The sequence below is a fragment of the Pleurodeles waltl genome, chromosome 8 (assembly GCF_031143425.1).
Source record: "Pleurodeles waltl isolate 20211129_DDA chromosome 8, aPleWal1.hap1.20221129, whole genome shotgun sequence".
NCBI classification, from domain to species: Eukaryota; Metazoa; Chordata; class Amphibia; order Caudata; family Salamandridae; genus Pleurodeles; species Pleurodeles waltl.
The window spans coordinates 1,246,464,776-1,246,485,266 of record NC_090447.1 but is presented as its reverse complement, the minus strand read 5'-3'; the positions used below and the strand labels follow the sequence as shown (position 1 = coordinate 1,246,485,266).

The 20,491-nt window shown below is 44.3% G+C and overlaps 1 protein-coding gene across 1 annotated transcript in view; it reads left to right on the top strand.

Annotated features, from left to right (window-relative positions):
* KL (klotho) overlaps positions 1 to 20,491 on the top strand; it is a 308,577-nt gene that overhangs the window by 224,289 nt on the left and 63,797 nt on the right. The window contains exon 3 of the mRNA XM_069205555.1: positions 19,961 to 20,229. Within this exon, the coding sequence (XP_069061656.1) occupies positions 19,961 to 20,229 (269 nt within the window). The remainder of the gene's footprint in view (positions 1 to 19,960; positions 20,230 to 20,491) is intronic.

Below are 20,491 nucleotides of genomic sequence, written 5' to 3'. Positions count from 1 at the left end.
GTGGCATTAGAGTATCATATGCATCCAATCATTCAACTGTACTATGATTACTTTTCACACCGTAACCGTACAGCTGTAGTCTGCATTCCAAATTAACAAACATGAGGGTAAAGCTGTGCCTGTGTTGCACATTATATTAATTCATATGAATTTTGTCGTGAAATGTAAAATATTGGCTAAAATTCTTTGTTGCACTGTTGGATTATAGACAAATTACCCTCTGACTGTGCACTCCCTCCTGCTGGAACAACATCTCACATTACTTCTCCGGTACCATGATTTCCAATTACACTATACCGTTAGAATAGTCTTTGTCAACAGGATACTGTTGGGGCCACGTAATGTGGAAACATGTTGAATTGTAAGGAACGGGTTAAATGCTCTCCAGAGTTTAAAACATAAGGCAATTAGAATAATCATTTACAAAAGGATTTTACTTTTTAAGCATTGTGAATGGTGTGCATAATAGAGAAATAAAAAGTACCAGCACCCAATTTTACATGTTTTCCATATAACACGAAGATGGCATGACTCAAGAGAACACCATAGATTTGTATTTGTTATAGGCGATCTACCAGCATGGTGAGCATGACTCATCTCAGTCTAGTGGTAAGAAGTTTAGTTAATCTTTAATCTTCGTCTTGGGCATACAGTTTTAAGCACACATTTGTGACACTAGAGATTGTACACTCCATGATGATACCAGATGGTAATATAACAGAAGTTAGGATTTTTTTATTGTTGAAGTAAAGGTACAGCTGAACTTCTGAGATGTAGTCCCCCACATAAAAAGATAGGAAAGGCCTGTCTTTTTATGTGCAGAATCTCCACCTTGAGTGCAAAGTCTCTGCAGTTGTAAAATTACTATTACTAATTTAAACTCATAGGGCCTTACTAAGAGTCTGGTGATCCAAGGACATCCAGACTCACGGTGGCAGTCGGACTGCCAAACTCCAGGAGGTCCAACCGCCACATTACGACCCTGGCAGTCCCACCACCAGGAAATCAACGCCCTCACCAGGAACATGGTTCCTGAGGGGCTGATGGCAGTCAGAGTTGTGATCAGCCACGGTGCGCTGAGCTCAGCACTGCCGTGCTGACCCAAACTCCAAGTGAGGACCCCTCCATGGAAAGGCTGGCAGGAAACCCAGGGCTATGAGCCACAGGGGGGCCCTATACTGCCCATGCCTGTGCATAGGCATGCCCCCCCGCCCAGCACCCTTGGACGGCACATTGGGCCTCGTTAAGAAGTTGGCGGACTGAAAACTCCATCCGCCAGACTCCCAACAGGGTGACCTCCACCTACATGTCATCCTCCCCATCTGAGTCATTAAGAGTTTCCTAGCGGGAAACAGGTTACAGCATTGTCTCTGGCTCATAATCGAGCCAGCGACAATGCTGTAGTCAGCAGGGTGCACTAGCACCCTTACAATGTACACTGTCTACAAAGCAGACAGTGAACTTTGCGACGGTGCTTGGCAGGGAGGTCACTGCACTGCCCATGCCAAGTGCAGGGGCAGTAAAAGGGCCCCCTTTTGGCCTCCTGCACCTGTTATCCACCAGCCTTTTCATGGTGGTGATACCGCAATGAAATGTCTTGCTGAGAATGAGGTCGTAATCCGCAGGGCAGTGTTTCTTGCAGGTGGATTAGGATCTCTGCCACCGCCAGATCGCCGGGATCGTGGTGGAGCTGGTGGTTCCCTGGCAGTCGGACCGCAAAGGGTGTTATGTGGCGGTCGGACCACAGCATTTGCGGCCATCCCCACCGCCACCACTAGTGTGGCAGTCATAAGACCTCCATACTTGTAAAGAGGGACACTGTGTGGTACGACAGACAATGTGTATTCTAAGGGCCTTTGTGTGACAGCATAGGCCTTGGCTCTATTAGGAGCTGAGGCCAATGCCACCACACAGTTTCCACTCGGCTGGCCAGTGAAAACCTCAGCTTTCTGGTCAGCCCATTGGAAACCTTGCAAATGGGCCGGGGGAAGACCGCCAACTTCATGGCTGTCTCCTGTCCACGGGGCTGGTTGGCCAGCCATCGGCCTGCCAACCTCTTACTGAGGCCTATAGTTTGTGAATACCAAATAAAATATTGAATCAGTGTGCACAGACTCATCAATACCTAATTCACAAGATTGCAAACAGCAGCAGAACGAGGCTCTACACCCTCTATTGTAAAATGACCTGCACCAATAGATCAACAGGTTGCTCTCATAATGCATCCACAAAACACAGCACTGATGTTTCAACAATGTCTGCCTTTATGCAGACAATGGCATTAGCTGTTTTGCTTCCAAAAAACTGTCTCAGAGCCAAGGCGTTTGATGCCAGGTGAAAAAGTGCCCATCCACCTACTGCTGAGGCATCTTTGGAGGTAACTCCAATCAATGTCACAGAGTTGCCAAACAGACAGTTATCTTTTGAGAAGGTCCTGGGCTCCATTACTAAAATACTTGGTGGTCGAAGTGCCACACTCCTGGTGGTCTGACTGCCAGATTACAACCCGGTGGTCAGACCCCCAGGGGACCACCACCACTGCCAAGATCAGGGATCCCGATGGGCTGGCGGTGGTCAAAGTAGTAGTCAGCCACGGTGGTGCTGAGCTCAGCACCACTGCACTGATCATGACTTCTCTTTCTGCTAGCCTTTTCATAGCTGGGTCCCCCCATGATAGGCTGGCAGAATGGCAGAGCTGGGGGTCCACAGGAGGCCCCTGAACTTCCCACGACCATGTTGTGGGCAGTGCAGGGGCCTTGCTGCCCAGCACCTTTGGTATGCGCACTGTCTGCTGTGGCAGTAGTCTGTTAGTCTCAGTGGATCTGCGGACATGCTTTATGTAATGCTGTTCTTTTATGTGTAGAAATTATAAACAAAGGTCCTACAACACAAAGGGTTATATCACACAGTGAAATATGACTGTGGGTGTAGTCTCTTTTGATTTCCTCTAAACAGAGATTGAAATATGCTTTCTGCAAGGAAGTGATCAATGATTATTCAAGACAGCTATTGTAGTAAAACCATGAAATATGATCTCGCACTGTTCCAATACATGTGCGGATGTATGTTTATTAGTACACCCAATCCAAACAACATGTCTTATTGGGCAACATTTATTTTCAATACCATGGCAAAATTATAAATCTCACTGAAAAACTGTGTTACAATCTACAATTGTTTATGAATACCTCCAAGTAAAATGTAATTAAAGATATTCACAAATTCACCTAAAAGCTTTTAGTTTAAGGAAAATTATAGCTACAAACATAAATCTAAAAATCATTGAAATTTGCCAGTTTTAGAGACCTACAAAACCTTTACCCCAATGCCCTGCTTTTCACCTCAATGGTAATGCCACAAATGACAACATCAATGAATCATTGATGGCATTACATATAACATCACCATTGATGTCAATGAGTATCCTCAGTGTCAAAGCTTTTCATATTTTCATGCAAAGACGTATGATTATAAAACATTTTATGCTCATTGTCCTTTGTGGCATGGTATCCAGAGCTCTACAGTTTTTTCTTTTTACCTATGCCATGATTCTGTAGGGGGAGCAGACACCTGCAGAATATCTGAGGCAGCCAAATGCAGATGCTTTAGTTGACCTGTCCACTTCAATTGTGTAGGTTGACTAGATAGGGCAGTGGACAGCTCTGCAGCATCAAAGTTGTATACTTCAGGACACTGATTTCCTGTTGACTAACACCTGCTGCTCATCAAGCATTTAGTGTTCCAGCATTCATCATTCTGATGTGTTACCTGGAACAGCTATCACCAGCTTTGCAGAGGATGATGCACCTGGATACTCTTAGCCAAAGCCATTGTCAGGTGCCCAGTCATTCACCTCACACAATGGAAAAGGAAAGGGTATTTGTCATCTTCCATCTCACCCAAGAGGAGTGAGCGAATGAAGAGTGAGAGGGGACCAGAAAGATGTTCCTGTCAGCCCTTGCAAGTGAAGTTGAGGGGAACTTTTCTCTTGAGTATTGCTCCCCATGCACCTGGGCGAAGATGTGGAGCTTGTGTCAGGGTGAAATCACCTGCAAGGAGTTTTATCCTTGGCTTTATCAGGTAGTTAGGAAAGAGCTTTCAGGTGGGAACTTATGCCGTCAGGTGATTCCGCTCCTCAGCACTTGGGCAAAGTCTTGGGCACTCTTAACCCCTGCTGGAGCATTTCAGGTATGCTCTAGGTGAGGTCAAAGGATCTTTTCACCCTTGCAAAGGGCTGGAGAAAAATTAACGGCACAGTTAATCAACATTTCAATTTACGGTATGGTCAATTTGGTCACACAAGGAAAACCAAAGTTGGGGATAAAGTTAAAACGTTTTATTACAAGCTCAGACGCAGGTTAATGTAGACAATTCTCAAAACAAGGCTATAAAGATACAGAATTGCCATTGGACGCCCATGTCTTGGGAACAACTGAAGCTTAATTAACATCAAAGAGACTAAGCAATTGATCAATGCGATTCAAAACATAAGGACCAGAACCTGATATTCTGCAAATAAATGTTGACAAGTTCTTCTAAGCATTTGCATAAAACTTTTTTGACGATCTGGCCACCATATTATGATGCTTGCTGTTCCATAGACCAAAGACCACTGCCCTACCACCAGTACTGCTCAGCAGCGCAGACTGCCACGTGGTGAGATAAGCCAATGAGCCCACCGGAGCCACTGTTTTCACCAGACTGATTATGATGTTGATTTCCGCCAAAGTGACTGTGGCGGTCCAACCACAATGTCCCAGCTGGCAGAAACGGAGGCATGAAAGACAGGAACTCACCTGCAGGCAGCGTCACACTTCCTGGGCTGCCATGGAGCTGATCCTTTACTTTGTCTCTGCTGCTGATAGATGAAGCCCCAAATCAACGCCACCATGGATGCAACTGATGGTAAGACAAAATAGCTACCCATGTTCCGAAACACAACAACTGATCGACTCGTCTCAATCCAGCTGGTATGTAGGTTATGCCATGTGGACCACGTACACTTTTTTTGTGTGCTGGGTCAGAGTCATTCACAACAAATGACCCTTATGCAGCAACATGACACCCCTTTAATGCAGGTCACTGACACAGCACCAACACACTCCACAGAAACAGAGGTCTGCTCATCCCAGTTTCTGAGACAGTGATGTGTACAGAAGATTATGGCACACCGCAACACCACATCAATATCACACATAATTAAGCACACACCCTCACATTGCTCACATGCCCTGACCTGTCAAGACATTGAGGACACATATGTGTGCATGTGTCATGTAACCCAAATACACCTTCCATGAAACAACGCTGTAATGGATCCACACACATCAGTCACATTACAAGATTTTGGGAGACAAATATTTAAAGCTCACAGTGTGAACACCACTTGCTCAATAGGGATGGGGGCATCAGTGGCAGTCCAGAAAGGATGCTTCCCTCGGACACATTTCATTTTGCACATGTCCCTAAAATGCTATTTGCATAGGAACGGGCCCTTTATGTATCTCAGGAACAACCAATAGTATAGGCAAGTGACATGCCAATCTGCCACATGTGCAAGTCAAGAAAGGAAATACAACAGCAACAGCATGGGTCGGTCACACATGTAGATGAAGTAGCACGAAGGTATACACATTAAAATGGACATATGCGGCCCGATTACGACATTGGTGGTCCGACCACCACATTATGAGGTTGGCGGGCAGACCTTCTAACCTCCCACTCTGCCCCCCAGGATCTTAAATCCTGATTGGCTGACAGCAGTGTAGGTTACAATCAACCAGGGCGGCACTAAACTCAGTGCAGCCCTGCTTATTACAACCTGGTTCTCTGCCAGCCTTTTCATGGCAGTGAAACAGCCATGAAAAAACTGTCGGAGAACAAGTGCAGGGGGCCACAGGGGGCCCCTGTACTGCCTATGCCAGTGGCATGGGCAGTGCAGGGTCCCCCAGCCCAGCACCCTCGAAATGTGAACTTTCTGCTGTGCAGAAAGTGTGCATTTTGAGGGTACTTGTGCCCCTGCGTGCAGCAGCTTTACCGCCAGCTCTATTATGAGCCAGTGACAATGCTGCCGCCATTCTGCCGCTGGCCTGACCGGCTAAAACCTTGGTTTCCGTTAGTCAGACCAGCTGTAAAGTCTGAATGGGGTTGGCAGGGAGGGGACCACCCTATCGGGAGTTTGGAGAACGGGAGTTCCCATCCACCAAATTTGTGATAGGGCCCATGGTCAGTCAAATGATTAGGAAGGTAGCACAATTGAATATCCTCCATTTGTGGACAAACAAAACTCTAGCTTGCACATATGATAAAAATGTACAATCTACATCAGGGGACAAATGTAACTCAACAGATGTTGACATTGGCCAAGCCATGTTGAAATATCTACCATATCAAACAACACACAATGCAATGACACCTCAATTGGATTACCACCCACATATCCATCCATTGAACACCTCCCTTTGTCCTGGGTGATACCAGCACTGCTCCCAAAGTCAGATTTTGCCAACCACAGCAAATGGATCAGTAATCAGGGAGAAAAAAACACAACTTTAAGCATACATCATAATTTATTCAGGAGCAGCAAAAAGGTAGAAAAGTAATGGCAGGACAAATGTGTACCCAAAAAACAGCTTGGGTTTCTTAACACAACTTTTACATTGTTAAAGCCAATGGCCAGTCCAGAAATATAAGTTTGTGTGCACTGCTATGCACCACAACTTGACTAACTGGCCACTGGCATAGGAACCACAACAGGAAGGGGTAACAAGTGGGCATGCCAGGCACCTCAGGGATCATTCTTGGGTGGGGTGGGTTTGGATTTGGGATGGGTGGATTTGGGAGGGGTGGTCTCATCTTTGGAGGGGTGGACTTTTTCTTTGGGGTGGGAGGGGTATGGCTGCTTGCAAGGGGGCAGGTATGATGGGGAAGACTTAAATGTGGAAGGGATGGGTTGGGATGTGAATGGGGTTCTCTTCATTTTATGAAGGGGGTGGGTATCACAGGGGTAAGGGCAAGGTCAAAAGGAAACTTTCTTTGGGAAAATGGGTAGGGTCTGAAAAAAGGGCTAGGGGCTGGGAGGTTGAGGGAGTGCTTGTCTTGTCTGTGGGTATTGATGCTGCTGGTGTGTGTATGTCTGAGGAATGATTGGGTGTGGGTGGTATCTGTTGCATGTGTGAAATTGGCTATTTGCGTTTCCTGGGGGATTGTGAGGTGGAGGTGCTGGGTAATGTGGGAGTGGTAGCTGTGAAAGTGGGTGTTGGGGTTTTATCTGGGGAGATGGTAGATGTGGTGGCTATGTCTGTGGGTGTTGGGGTGGTGTCTGGGGGTATGGTGTGAATGGTGGCTTTGTCTTTGGGTTTTGTGGTGGTGTTTGGGGGTATGGTGGATGTGGTGTGTGTGTCTGTGGGTGATGAGGTGGTGTCTGGGGGTATGTTGGGTGTGATGGATGTGTCAATTAGTATTGGGGTGGTGTCTTGCTTTAGTGGTTTTGATGTGTGGGTCGGTGGGGATACTGTCTGTGGGAATGGTGGTTGTTGTAATGTGTGTGAGTAACTGTTGAGTGCTTGCATGTTACTGTGTTTTGTGGTGCTTGTGTTTATGTGTGCTGCTTGTGTGTGTTGAGTTGGGTGCATGTGGATGTGTCTGTGTGCTTGGGATAGGTAGGGGAATAGGGACATTGAATGAGGATTAGGTAGGTGGTGGGGGGGTTTGGGGGATGGATAGCTAACATCAGTGAGAAGGCCATAGCCTGAAAAGATCTCAAAATACCTTCCAGGTACGCAACCATCTGCTGGAGCTGGTGCCCTGCACCTGGATGGCATTCAGAATGACAGTCTGACTCACAGACATACTCCTCAGAAGGTCAACAGCATCCTCACTCAGGGCAACAGGGTTATCGGGGGCAGAAGGTGAGGTGCCTGGGGCAAAGGAGACTTCCACCCTCTTGGGTGAGCGGGAATGGCCAGCTGGGTGGGGAGCAACAGGGAGGGTAGGGATATAACTGGGTGTGGCAGACAAGGATGGAACAGGAGCAGGTGAAGATGGGTCTGCTACCACTAGGGAGTGGGCATTGGAGGAAGAATCTGAAGGTATGAAGTGGATTCTGTGTCCTCCATTGCACTCCCCTCACCCTCCAGGCCACTGGGTCCCTCTGTGTTGGTTGTGTCATGACTGGAGGTACCGTATCCAGCTGCTTCCCCACTTGGTTCCACCCTGTCTCCTCCACTTGCCTGGTATGATGCTGAAACTACAAAAACTAATAGGGTTACTACATGTGCCTGATCACACTTGAACAACAGCTGTGATTCACAAACATTATCATGAGATACAGTAGCCACCAGCCACAAGCTCCAGCAAAGTGGCTCCAACATTTGCCACACCGTATGCATACATGGTACTTAAACTGTCAACAGTTGCCCACAGGAAATTCAGAATAACAGACAACTCTAATTGCATGGGTAAAGATGTGCAATCACAGTACCCATTGAACCCCTCATCATCTTCAATGGTTTACCTCGTGTAGCATCCCTCAGTTACCTGTTGTCACACAATGCCAAGTTCGGTGCCACAGATCCACACAAAGTCATGCAAACAGCTAATCTTCATGTACCTAATATGAAAAATGATGGACAAATAATCCCACCATGTTGATGAAAGAAGTACAGTATCCAGAAGAAGGTGACATGGAAACATCCATCAGGAAATGGAAAAAAATCAGCAATAGTCACTATATATGTACATTGTCTAAATGGACTCCTGAAGGTTGTACTAATAGTGCTCAGATAGATAACACATCTTGCATAGAAATGTACACTGGAGACAAGATGGGCAAAATGTCAGGGAGACTTGTCTACAAAATCCACCCCACAATGAATCAGGTAGTCCCAGGAAAATCACCTTTCTTTATTGGTACTCATGACAATACCATACTCTGATTGCATCAGTAGAAGTCAATAGTTCATTGAATGTAGTAGAGGCTCAGGTATTCTCAAGTACTTGTAGAAGGCCCTTAACATATTGCTCAATGGGAAGGCATATCACTGTCTCTTTTTGTCACGCAAACAATGATTTCCTTGGATGAATAGTTGTACACAATCACATATGATTCCCACATTACTGCAAGTCACTCTCTGATGTATGTCAACACTCACGTAAAGAACCTTCATCATTTAACATGTGCTAAACACATTGCTAAATGAGTCTACATCAATGGCATTGAAAAACACATTTCAGAAACACCAGCCACAAAAATCTGTAATTGTAAACACAACACAAATGTAAAGCACACATACTGATAAGTACAGGGACATGACTACACACTCTTGGAGTCATCTGCAGACCAACCTACTACCCTGCTCATGGCATACACTGACTAAGTATGCCTACTTACATCAGCTGGCCAAGGCTCAAGCAACATGCACTGTGATTTGAGCCACAATAGCACACAACACACCAATGTGGCATTCTGAAGAGTAAACTCCTTGGGCCAGACTGGGCAGATACATGTAGATCCAGCCACATTGACTCAATGCATACAGATCCTCCAGGCAACTAACAAAGTACAGACTTCACCCTAACACTTAAAAGACAATGAAAGGGCTGCTATGGGAGGCATAGAAAGTCTCTTCCCTGTGCATCTGTGGTCATGTGGGTTACCCAATGTTAACTCATACCAGTTCAGAATGGGGTTGTGTGGTATGTACTTGTAGCACAGAACACACTTTTTACCTTATGTGGCAATCCTGCAGAGATGGCATCCAACATACTTAGGTCAGTGTGGTCTGATTGGTTGCATACAAAGGTGCATGTATCGAAGCTAATGGGTCACATGGCATGCTCTCCCTGGACTCAACCAAACTCTGCACTGTCGGTTTGGCAATTGTACTGGACAATTATAACTTATGTAAAGGTGACAATAGAGCTGTGGAGTAAGGTACCTGTCATATGCCTATGTCACAGATTGACAATGAGACAAAATGCACAAATGTTCTAGGTTATGGAGTAACCACAGTACCCATCCCTAATGTAGTCAATGGACAAAGGCCTCCAGGCCAAGACTTGCCACAGGAGAGTCATTGTGGCCACATGCCAGGATCTGCAGGGAATTGGCCTGGTGTCAGACTAGCATAGCCACAGCTACTCTACCTCAGCCCTGGGAGATACACATGAGAGGCCCTGGTCTCTGCACGACCCCAAATGACACTCACATTTCCATCACTTCAATGCATGACAGTACATCATGGGCCTTTCCTCTATGCATGTTGTAGCTTGACACCCAGCAAGTCTCACAGGCACATAGAGGCACATTGTAGCCTATGAGGAAGGAAAGGATGGTGTTAAACAGAGTCAAATATGCTGATGAGGTTCTTACCTGCTCCAAGGGTGAGCCATAGAGCTGACCATACAGGGGAAGGACCTCCTCAATGAGCCTCTCTAGCTCCTCAGTAGAGAAGGCAGGAGTTATTTCACCTGTTTGGCCTGGCATTATTGCTTCCAGAGGCAGAACACAGCAGCTGAAGTGGTGGAGGTGTTGATGGTACAGTGTCAGGAGTGAGGCGAGTGAATTTGCAAAATGTGGTGTACATGTACACAGTCATCACAGACAACAGCCACAGCCATTGGCCCATGACTGTCACAGGCAACAACGTTAGCCTATGGCTGTGCCCACCACCACTGGAATGACCCTCTGCGTGGTCAACTTCCTCCAGTGGCTGTGGGAGGTTCCTAATGTCCAGTGAAGTATATCAGGCATCAGCCATTTTGGTGGTTGGAAATACATTATTTGGTCTTGATAAATGTATCACAACACTATTATATGTGTCAGATCATCACAAACATTCTAAAACAGCCTTGTTGTGTAGGTTCTACTACGCAATCACCAGTATAGTGTGTTGCTGGGCACAGATGGCATATGACGGTAATGCACTGTCCACTACCACTGACAGTATTTTTGGCGGTCGGAACAGACTGTTAAATTTCTAAGGGAATTTGAGGAGCAGCTAGTTGGGTGTTGCTCAAATTCATGTTGCAGACACATGTGTTGACAACCATGGTGTCACATTTGACCCTTGTGTAGTTGACAACTGTGATGTGTACTGAGTGAAATGTATTTCCAGTCAGAAATGTTTTGTCACATGATTTTGTTTCTATGCATCATGTATGTTGGTGTGGACACTTTGACTAATGCTCCACCTCATGTATTTTCACACAAAGGTACCCTGGGAGAGGGAGGAGATGACAACCTCCATTGCCAGACCTTCAAACGATGGAAGAACGTCACATCATAAAACAGTACCATCTGACTAGCCAAACAATTGTGGATTTATGTTGTCAGTTGGGGCCAGATCTGATGTCTGTAAACAGTAATCCAACATGGTGCCACCCACTGTTCAACTCATGGCAGTATTACACTTCCTAGCCACAGGGTCCTTCCAATAAACAGTGGCCAAGTCTGATGGTATGTCCCAACCTATGTTCAATCTAGTGTTAAGAGATGCCCTTTTAGCAATGATGAAACACATTGACAGCTATATCAGGTTTCCCCAGCTTGAGGATTTAGTTAATGTGAAGGCTGACTTCTATGGTTTTGCTAGCCTTCCACATGTGGTGGGAGCTATTGATGGCACACATGTTGCCTTGGTGCCACCACAGGCCAGTGAACAAGTCTATCACAACAGGAAAAGATTCAATTTTACCAACGTGCAAGCTGTCTGCTTGTCGGATCTCTACATCTTAAACGTCTGTGCCCAGTTCCCTGATTCAGTCCTTGATTCCTTTGTAATACAGAACAGCACCATACCCCAGCTGATGTCACAACCGCAACCACAGAGGGCCTGGTTGGTTGGTAAGACACATCTGTCCTGATTTTGTGTGAGCAATGTCAGGTGACACAATCACGAAGTGAGTGACTCATTGTTTTACTTGTCTCATTCCTAAACAGGAGACTCAGCATATCCAGACCATCCTTGGTTATTGATGCCGTTGAGGAATGCAACTACTCCAGGGAAATTCCGCTTCATTGAGGCCCATGGAAGAACATGGCGGGCAGTGGTGTGGGGTTTTGGCTCATGAAGGCCAGATATTACAGACTGGACAGGACAGGTGGAGCCCTCCTCTACTCACCCCGGAAAGTGTGTCAGATTAATGTGGCATGCCTCATGCTCCATAACATTGCCCTGTGGAGGACTATCCCTTACATCCCAAAGGAGGGGAAGCCACATGATGAAAATCCTGACATGCCAAATGAAGATGATAGTGGTGAAGATGAAGGAGCTGACATGCGACAAGATCTCATATGCAGCTTCTTCTTGTGAGTGTAAGCATGTCATGAGATGTCATGACTTTGACTTACAATGAACTCTAGTTGCGATAATGTGTGGAGTTAATTTTTGGAAATAGTTAGAGAGCTGATGCATCATGAGTGTCATCATGTGGTCAGAAAGAATGTAGTCATTTGCCAAAATCATGTTAGTTTCCCTTCACAGTGGTTAAACACTCTTTTGTTTATGAACTTCATGTAGCTGTTGATGTGTTTCATCATTGTAGGCAAAAGTACCTGTGCCACATTACTGACATTTGTTTGTGTCATACCACCAGGCACAGAAGCACTGGATTGTAATGACCCTTTGATCAGAAACTGTTGTACTGCCATCTGTCTGAGTCTTGCATTATATGATGTTGGATTACTTTTGGGTGGTAGACGTTATGGCTCTAGCTGATGACATCCGCTACTGTAATGTTTCTCTATTTTACAGGACAGTGTCTGATAAATCCCTTCCTTCCATGGTCTGGATGTCTGTACCTGTAAATTTGATCATTTACCCAGCATGATCCTATCATGTTTGATTTGTTCTGTTTCTGACATCTTGACAGCCTATGCACTGAACAGTGTAATGAAATGTCTTCTTTGACAAAACCCTTGCGTATATTTGTTTGTGTGGAATGGTTATAATCCTGAACTGGACACTGTGTACATTCACTACATCCCTGCTTGCACAACTACCTTGAATCATCATTGTATGGATAACATGGTCTGACATATCTACATGGCTAAATGTGAAATTTAGGTCAGCAGACAATCAGTTTGTGATGGGTGAACTTATTGCAATGCTACTACTAACAGAAAATATTTGTGACAGAATTTAACAAAAATGTAAACTGAAGGGGTCAGTCATTATGAATGAAGGCAGATGCTGTGCCTCTGGAGGCCCAAAGTCCAGGGTATTCCTCCTATTAAAAATAGTATGTGGTTTAGGATCAGACCACAGAGTGTATGTGTGACACACAAAGTAGGACATTAAGGAAGAGTTTTATTGCTGGCAATGATGGGTGTCTTGCCATACGCACCTTCTGGATTTTTTGCTGGATGTCCCCGCTTGTGAGGGGGGGGATCAGCTGCTGCAAAGGCATGGGTGTCTGTTTGTGGTTGTGCCCCTGGCAGGATCTCCCTTCCTGTGGCTTCTGCAGATGTACTTTGGCATGATGTAGTTGCCCCACATGAAGGGGTGGATGGTGGAGTGAAAGCCCTGCTCAAGGTGGTGCTGATTTCCCTCAGCACCCAAGTTATGATGCCCATTTCATTGTTCTGGGCATCCATTTTTTCAATCATGACCCTCTGAAGCTGCTTCATTTCCCAGAGTTCAGTCAACACCTGATCCATCATGCTTTTGGACTCCTGATAGACCCCCCAAGACATGGCTGGTGGTGTCCTGGATCACAATAGCCCCAGTAGCCTCACTTTGCTGGTCCACAGCATCCCTATCATGCACCCTACCCCCACAAGCCTGTGCCCTTGGCACCGGGTGACCTCTCCAACTGGGTCCTGGACCCTCAGTATCAGGAGTGTTGAGTTGCACCTCGGGATCCAGGACTGGGGGGCACAGGATGGTGGAAACTGTGCTAACTACACAGGTTGAGAGGCATCATTGCCTGGGATGTTGATGAAACAGGGCTGGGAGGTAAAGATGTGGACACAGCAAGACTCAGTATAGCCATCTGACCGGGTTGCTAGGATGGGCCAGAAATGTCCTCTACATCTACAAGTTCAGGAGTGTCATCATCACTGGGGGCTTCATCCAGGGAGGGGTGAGTGTCTGTTCGGGAGCCTCTGTGTGCCCAGTGGCATCTCAACTTGTTGATGAAGCTAGTACGTTGTTACTGGTTGAAGTGTGACATCTACCTCCAAAGGTTTTGTGTTACAGTAAGCAAAAACTTTGGACATTCTTAAGTTGTAGGTTGGCCTATTGTGCCATGTTACCATGGTATTGGAGTATTTGACATGACATGTGTGAAGCTTGCCTAAACTATTTGACTCAAGCAGCTCATGAAATGTTCAGTGGAGAGGTAACATATGCCTTTGACCATTTGAAGGCCTAACTGAGTGAGATACAGGCAAACACAGAACGTTGTTGTATATGTAACTGCAGTCATCATTTGTGCAGCGCTGTGTCAATGTGTTTTTTTTGCTGCTACCAATCTGGTGATGCAGCTTGAGGTCTTATGAATACCTGGTGTACACACTTGGTAAAGTGTAATTCCTGTCCTCAATAGTTTAATCTTGGGATAGCAGGTCAAGATGGAGCTAGGTAGACAGACAGGTCTCTGAGTGGAGCATGATCTGTGTGTTGCTCACTCACAGGTGAGTAAACTTCAATTGCAGTCAGGTCACTCCCTCTACTTTCCACACTTGACAAATGGTATCCTCCCAACTGAGTACACTTCAATTGACAAACAGGGGTATATGGGCAAGTGACCACCGGGCTGGTGGTTGGAATTACAGACACTGGGCCTCCTGTGAGTTGAAGTCATGTCACTCCCTCTACTTCCCACACATGACAGATGGTATCCTCCCAGCTAAATGGGGCCCTAAGTCTTCTCATGTCAGCATTAAGTTGCAAAGAGGTCTGTACCTCTCAAAATCCAAGGGAAATCTGCTCAAAGTCCACATAGCCTCTGCCACTAATCCAGCTGGGGAATTGTAAATTAAAGTCCAAAGTGAAAGATGATTTGTCCATCCATTACACCACATGAATCAGAAGGTTTGATTGTCCAATCATAATCCATCATATGACAGTCATCTGTAAGATCAGGAAAGATTCCCATTACCAACATGGTAAAGTCCTCCATCTTTATCTCCTGTACTATTTGAAACAATTGTATTTCATCCATTCCCACAGTTCCTTGATGTACCAGATTCACGGTTACTTTCTCAGGCTCGCTATGAGTAAAACAATAGGACAGCGATTTCCATACTAACATTCTATGGAAACAAAGTATGAAAGAAATTACATGTTAGCAAAAGAAAAACAGCTCTCACATTTCGGCAAAGTCAAAATCAATGTGGCTGAACTAAAGCAAATGGAATTAACATGGCACATGTATTCACTTTAAACAAAACACATATTCTATTCTATTCTATTGGTTCTTCTAAAGCGCATGGCTACCCAGAGGCCTCCGAGCACGTGTAACAGTAAAATTGCAATGCCATCATCAATAAATCTTGTAATCTTCATGTCACAGCAAATGCAAAAGCAAATTTAACTTGTTAATGTAGGCTCTCAGTGCACCACTTCACAGTTAACTTGTTAGAACTTTCAATGAAAAAACGCAAATTCTGTCACATATAGATGATTAGTATGATGTCAAAGGTAGCAATAACATTTCAGCTACATTGCCCCTCTCACTATTCCTGGGCAGTACAAATGGAAAAAAGAAGTGGAACTATTTGGTGTTTTTAGTGTCATGCCAGACATCATTCGGTATCAGAGGGGGCTCTGGTGGAAAGCATCTCGGGCTTTCCTTCCCAGGTTTGGATTTTTTGACTGTGGAGAATGTGGAGCACTGGGGCTTGGGCTGCTGGGACCTTGGATCCTGAGTACACATCGTAGGCACTTTGGCCCAAATTTAGGAAAAGTGGTGCTGCATTATACGCAGCGCCACTATTCTTGCACCCATCTGCGCCCCCCCTAATGCCACCATGTGTGAGCCGTTATAAACCATATGGCATACCATGGCACAGGTGAGGGACAATAATGTCAACAATTTTCACGCTATTGTAGTGCATTGCAGGATTGGCGCCAAAAATTATGATGCCAATCCTGCAAGGTACACAGGGGCCCATGATAAATAATGGTGTGCCACCTTTTAATGCCTGCTCTGTGCAGGCGTTAAAAAAAGCCGCAAAAAATGCAATTTTTGCGGTCTTCCTAATGGGGGAACGCCACCCTTGCATACAATATGCTTGGCGCAGGCATAATGTGACACAAGTGGTTATAAAGTGGCACAATGCATGCATTGCGCCACTTTGTAAATCTGGCATGCAGAATTTGGCCTTGTTGAGCCACATTTGCGAACAATTATGCTAATATGATGCAAGGATGTGCTAAGCCCTCTTAAATTTGGGCCTTTGGCTTTAAACTTCCCATGATGTTTTATTTCTCTTAGTTCATTCACATGTCACTTTGCCAGATCTCTGAGTGACTGTAAATATCCCTGGTCGTAGGTTAAACGATAAAGGAAAATGTTTTTTATGGTTTGATTCATTTGTGAGCCAATAGTTCTGGTTTTAGGCTCCTGCATCACTTTGTCCTTTCTTTAATTAGATACGGGCAAGTCCCACTCTTGTGGGTAGTGTACTGTTCCTCCCTTCCCCCCAGGCCAGGGGATGGGGTGTGCCCAAACTGCCCCTACGTGGATTTTGGTTTCAGGACATGGTATGAGAACAGCTACTACTGATTTTAAAACATCATACTGGCTGATTGAACAGCAATGTTCAGTACTTCCTAGACTGTAGAGGTTGTAAAAATAGCTTTAGTAATTAGCCAACCTAGCGACGACTGTTAAGATTTTTTGTGAGCCAATCACATTTGATTTTATATTCAAATGATCGTTCGGGCACTTATTTGTGAATCAAGTTGTCAGCATAGTGATAGTTCGGGTTCTGTGAAGCTTTCAAAATTAATGTGCAGAAATGTACAAAACCACAAAAAAAGTAGGCTGAACAAACACCTGCCTCCCTGAAATATTTGGTATAATTCTGTTCTATAGGTTTTTTTTGCTGAACGCATAAGCAAACATTCCTGTGGGATTTTGAATAGGAAAATGACTTTTGGGATGCCCTAAACCTTGTGTCCTCGTCTACCAATCAGCACGGAATTTGCCATCTAGGAGAGATGAATGTATATTTTAAACAAGCAGTGGCAAAGCCAATAGCTCTTGCCTATGCAAGGTCTATTGGCTTTCTCTGTGTTGTTTCAACATTTTACAGAGCAGTATGAGCTGCTGTGCAACATGGCTTAAAGTAAAAGAAATGCACAGCCAGAATAGGCCATGTCAATTCACTTTTTGAAAAAAGCTATGTTGCACAGCAGGCTGTGCTGTTGTGCAATATGTTAAAAAAGCAGGTGTAGCAACATAAGGGAGACGAGGCGAAGGGAACGGCAATATTGGACGGGAGGAAAAGGGGGGGAGAAAGCAAAACAAGGCAACCGCAGGGAGATGGGAAGGAGCACCAGACGGGGCTGGGGTGGCTGGAGGCTGAAGAAGAAATAGTATCTCAGTCACAGGGTGAGCAGCAGATAGAAAAGCTGAATCAATCTGTGTTTGGTGAATTTTCCACTGAAAGGAAGGTAAGTGATGCTTAGCTTGTGCTGGACAATTAGGAGGCAACAAAGGACAGTGACCCTGAAGCTAACAAATGGTAATCAGTGGGCAGGCTCCAATCCCTTTATTGAAAACAATAATGTCTCGGAAGCACGAGCGCATGTAGCTCATATGCTGTCGCAGTCTTGACCTAAAAATGGTGTGCAGAGTCATGAAACAGGCTCAGAGTTTTTTTTTTTTTACAAATAAATTTTTCCTACTTAGGTGCAAACCAACTCTAACTCCAAGGGCCGCTATTAATAACTATGTAAGATATAAATATGTTTTATTTTATCACTATTTATTTATGATTGGTATATCTATTTTTATAGTCAACTCTTATGTGCCTTGCTCTAAAGATGTGTTTAGCAGTTTATACCAGATGGTGCTGGTGCTTTCTAGATTTCAGTCCTTAAAATCCTTTTTATTGAAGTCTTCACACTGTTCAAACCACATGGAATCAATAGCACTGGAGGTGCAACTGCTCTAAGCAACCAGATTGATGCACACATATTTCTCCTCCTTACAGCTTACATTACTCCAGACTGGCGGCTTAAAAGGTGTAACCTGAGAGGCCAGAAAAATGGTTGTTTAAAACAAATCAAAGATTTCTGCCTATTGTGTGCGTTTTAAGTATTTATGTCTTTTAAACCAATTGTAATGAATGCTATTGCTAGCGTGCCTTGCCATTAGTAAATAAACTTACAAGGGGACGCGTATAAGTCGATGAATTTTTGGGACGCATAAGGTATCCTAGCCAAGTAGTGACAGTGGAAAACATCAACAAACTAATCCAAACAACATTGAAATCCAATTCTAGTCTAATAAGAATTACCATTCACTCACAAGAAGGTTTAGTTCGTTTTTTTCCCTATTAGTTACAATTCTAGTCAAAATCTTTATTCAACTAATCCATGATTAATCTACTTTATTAGCAACATGAGCAATAATTCATCACCATTTTATTAATGAGCAAAAACAACATCAATCTAAATTGGCAATTTCATAACATTGATTAATTCAGCAATGCAAGTCAGTCAGTCAAGTCAAAGTCACTATTTAGTCATCCTTGTCCGCCTACCTAACTCTGATTAGCATCAGCATGTGGGTCTTCATGCGAAAAACAATTTAGTCAAAAATCATTAAGTTGGAAAAATCTATCTAAGAGAGAAAACATGTTATAGCGGTGCAGTTGGTACCTAGAAAGAAAAAGCGCACATTAGTCAGTCAAGTTATAGCTACCTATCCAAGATAGATCAGCAACGAGTCAGTCTTCGTCTCCAGGTCATCAGTCATCAGCAAGGCTCGGGCTCACAGGAAGCAAGCCCAAATTTCAGCACTTCGGACAGCGTCTTCTGACATCATCAACTTTTGCCTTTCCGTTCTGATTTTTCCTCTCATGTCATGACTTTTTATTAGGGTCTCTCAATCCGTCCCACAATTTGCCAATTGGTCAACCTTATCAGGGGTTATTACTCTAACCTATAGTTTTTGTTTACCACTTGTCTACGTTATTTTGGGAGTCAAGTTCCATTAACATGATTGGTCCTTCTGTCGATGAGAACATCATCCGGCTCTTCAGGTAACAAAATTGTTGCCCCCAGCTCTTAGTCAGTAGCTCCATTGTTCAACTCCTGGGAAAGCACATTTAGCCTACTCTACGCATAATTGTATCAATTTGTTCTGATCGTCTCCTGTCCGCTGGTGAGTTTGCAGATTTCTCTAGCAGAGCTCGTCACTGAACTCTGTACAGTTCAAGGTCCTTTTCTCCAGTTCCAGTCCTTGGCAGCTCATTGCGTCTCCATGTTGTAAGCCAGCAAGGCCCAGCGCCGACCAGACCTCTGGTTTGGCTAAGTTAAGAACACGAAGCATCATAACATAAGTCTATATCATTAATTATAACATATTAATACAAAATGTTTATAAATTCCACATTACTTTAGTAATGTTAACACTCATGGTGACCCCTCCCCGTGGGCACATTTTGCACATTACACGTTATTTTCAATTACTAGCTTAAATTGTAAATTTTCTCATTAGTATGTATACGCAAATGATTAGAATATTCTTATATTAGCATATCCGCTGCAACACTATATTAAAACATTCTACGGTTATTGTATGACTCTTAACTGAGTCACTAAATAGATTTGAATTTAGGTTTTCTCAGTTTACACATCCAGAAGCAAAAGGATAAATGTATTCCTGTATGGGTAATATTTGTCCCTTGTCCCTTTCTTTCTGTCATGTTTTTCCAACACTTCCAGTTTTGTATTTTTGTTATAAAACATGATTGTAATTGTAATCCTTCTCTACTCAGCTATAAAATACGACAAAGTCAACGTGATTGGCTACACTGTCTGGTCTCTCATGGATGGCTTTGAATGGCACAGAGGATACAATATTAGACGCGGGCTGTATTATGTTGATTTCACGAAGCACAGCAAGAAGCTGCAGCCAAAGTCGTCAGCACTGTTCTATCAAAAGCTCATAGAAAAGAACGGATTTCCTCCACTGCCTGAAATTCAGCCTATGAATGGGACATTTCCTTGTCACTTTGCCTGGGGAACTGTAGCCTACTCCATTCAAGTAAGTGTAATAAGTGCACAACAGTGTTTGGTAGGTGCCCAGTTGTAATAATTCAATTTAACCATTCTTCTTCCGCTCTAGGTCTGGAATTACATGAACACACAAATCTCACTCAACAGGTTGACACGTTTGTGATTTTCAAACAACGAACCTATTGGGCTGGAAAAACTTCTATCAGAAATATTGTCTCAGGGACTGGCCTGTGGAATTTGACTATTTGCGGCAAAGAATTGTACAGATCTATAATTGCAGGTCTTAGTTA